The sequence below is a fragment of the Sabethes cyaneus genome, chromosome 3, assembly GCF_943734655.1.
Source record: "Sabethes cyaneus chromosome 3, idSabCyanKW18_F2, whole genome shotgun sequence".
Classification (NCBI taxonomy): domain Eukaryota; kingdom Metazoa; phylum Arthropoda; class Insecta; order Diptera; family Culicidae; genus Sabethes; species Sabethes cyaneus.
The window spans coordinates 187,478,206-187,481,245 of record NC_071355.1 but is presented as its reverse complement, the minus strand read 5'-3'; the positions used below and the strand labels follow the sequence as shown (position 1 = coordinate 187,481,245).

The following is a 3,040-nucleotide window of genomic DNA, read 5'->3' as shown; positions in this document are numbered from 1 at the left end:
TGATTGTCCAAGCAAAACCAGAGCCCCGCCAAACTACCAACTAGAATCATGAAGTATTCAAGATTATTGACCATAAGTAATGAATAATATACCAAATTTATTCACTTTGTCCATTTCACTGTCAAAATACGATCCTCACATTGGTACATTGGTTACACGGGTCTGCTTATAAAAACTACATAAGATGTTTTGACTGATTTTTATAGAATTTTGTATACAGAATTCAGGACAAATAATAGGTAAAGTCCATCATATTATTATTTTTTTGTGTGTAAAAGTCATCTTTCGGGTTTGAATATGGTAAAAACTTTGTAGCAATTATCACAGTATACCACGAAAGTAGGTTCATCTTCTTTATGTGTTTAATTAGTAAAAATTTATAAAATTAATAGAAATTTTCGGTTTATAGTCATGGGTTGATGGTATTGATTTTTCACTTTAAAAAGTTAAAATTCACATAAAATAACGCACGCAGGTGAGAGTTTTTTTCGTAGACCAGTGGTATTCCACAACCGAAAAAAATAAAAATGATAAAATAATTGATGTAACGAGCAAACTCATAACGATTATTTAGCCTGGCAATCTAATCTACATACATATGTACGTAGTTCATTTATCGTCCAAAACTCACCCGATTACTTAATGGTGACAATAGATAGGTAAGTTGTCGAATTCTCGCCACTCTAGCAGTACAATTTTGGCACCGGCTGCGACTGGAAATGACCAACTACCAGGTGGAAATTTTACCCGGTCCTTTGCTTTCGCTTGGTGAAGGCCCACACTGGGATATAGCGAGCCAAAGTCTATACTACGTTTGTCTGTTGAGTGGCTCCTTGCATCGGTACGCTTTTAAGGACAACCGAACATACTCAGCCAATATTCGTACGATCCTGGAAGCTAAGCCGAATTGCGTTCGAGGAAATCTAACGACGACCCGTTTTTTCTTTCAGCTGGAATTACGCACGTGTCATTCATCATTCCCGTTAAGGGAAAGTCAGAGGAATTTGTGATTGGCAGTCGGACTCGGTTGATTCTGGTGAAATGGGATGGATTGTCTACAAGTGCATCCGAACTACGGACACTTTGTGCCCTGGGGGAGGCGGACGCACAACAGCAGTTCAACGATGGAAAAGTAAATCCACAGGGACAACTGTACGCTGGCACCATGCTTAGTGATTCCGCTGCGAATCCATCCGGCATGGGAACCGGTAAACTGTACCGGTTTGATGCTGGATCCGATGGATCCGAAGGTGGCACACTATCGGAACTCATAAATGGGGTGCACATTTCCAACGGCCTCACCTGGTGCAAGGCGACAAACAAATTCTACTATATTGATTCGTTTGCTTTCGATATCAAAGAGTACGACACCGATGGCCGAGGCAATCTAAGTGAGTTGCAAACATTTGAACTTTGATTGAGTGATGCAATGAAAACATGCAAGTAATCTCTGGTTGTTCTTTGTTTGGTGTATGATATGGATTGCAGCCAGCAACGGGCGAGTGCTTATCAAAATCAAAAGTGACGAAGCAGCTACTGAATTTATGGCCGATGGTATGACGAGTGACGTCGACGGTAACTTATATGTAGCGCTATTCGCTGGATCGAAAGTTTTGAAAATAAATCCAATGTAAGTAGGTAGAATGCACAAATTGACGGATGAGTGACAATGTCGATTTCAAGGATCACGCTACCTACATACTTGACACTTACATGTTGTTTTGCAGCACCGCTACTGTGGAACAGGAAATTCAACTTCCGGTAGCGCAGCTTACGTCGGTCGCTTTTGGAGGTCCCAACCTTGACCTGTTGTTCGTTACAAGTGCCGCCAAAGAGTTGACCGGACCTCAGGCGGAAAACGCTGGAGCAGTGTTCAAAATTACCGGACTGGGCGTTAAAGGAAAACCAATGAATGAAATTGAACTGTAGAAATAGGATCCTCTAATCGGAGAAAAAAATTGCAAGTTAATAATATTAAATCGATTAAAATTTAAAACAGCAAATACTGTGTTCGAATTTATTAAGCGAAAATACGGTTGTCAATCATCTTTTGATGTAAGAATAGCATGCTAGAATATAACTACTTAATTGTTAGTTTTCCTTTATTTTACACAAAAAAAAAAGTACTGTACAAATTTGGAACACGACACTTAAAAATTTTTCGTAATTCGGGTCTATTGGTATTGGCTCAATAATTGAAAAGCTTATTTTTGAAACGAAATTGTATAGGTAGTCCTTCCTAGGTGAGGCAAATCTTTTTTTTTATTATTTTCTAAAAAGCCAACACGGATTGTCAGCTAACACTGAAAGCATAATCGGTCAATCAATCGTGTGGACCATCAATCATGCGGTATGCTACGAATAGTCTGCTCTGCCTGCTCTGAAACCGTATTGAGTGAAATTTGAAATGTAAGGATTATTTGCAAATCGATTTCCAGACTCTCGTTGTGACGAATGGAACAAAAGCTAGCTGTCGTGGTTGTTATTGCGGATGATGTCTGAATTCGACTGACTTGTGTCTGTGCGGTATGCATTCCACCGCGTGCTACATAGGTCAATACACAAAATAATTTCTCCGCTTGTCAAGAACCGAAAGATATCCTATCGAAATTTATCCGCGCTATGGTTCATGAGTAATTCATTCGCATTCGAGGTTAGATGCAAAAGTTCTTCCAATGTAAATATTAGAAATGTTGTAGGTATGCCAGTACAGGACTATAAAACTGAGAATATAAAACAGTTTAAACAAACGAGAACCTGGTAAGTTTATTTTATTCATTTAGTGGCAAGTACGTGGTCTGCAGATTTCTTCGTTCTAGGTACAATTTACCACTACTGTTTTCCGGAGGCAATAGTCGATAATGGTGACTAATGCTGACATCATGCAGGGAACGGCAATATTCAACCTATTTCTAGCATATTGTAGACGAATCCAATATGTTACAATTGCAATCAAATCGACACAGATCATACAACATTGCTGACATACGCTCTCCGGTGGCCACCCAGTGGCGGGTGTTTACAAAACCACAGTCGAAAC

The 3,040-nt window shown here is 39.4% G+C and overlaps 1 protein-coding gene across 1 annotated transcript; it reads left to right on the top strand.

Moving 5' to 3' along the window:
• Window positions 1–719: 719 nt before the first annotated feature.
• LOC128740502 (regucalcin-like) lies at window positions 720–1,929 on the top strand. The gene is made up of 4 exons (XM_053836045.1): window positions 720–882; window positions 951–1,395; window positions 1,493–1,630; window positions 1,728–1,929. Exons 1-4 carry the CDS (start codon window positions 720–722, stop codon window positions 1,927–1,929), a joined length of 948 nt encoding a protein of 315 aa, XP_053692020.1.
• Window positions 1,930–3,040: the final 1,111 nt, after the last annotated feature.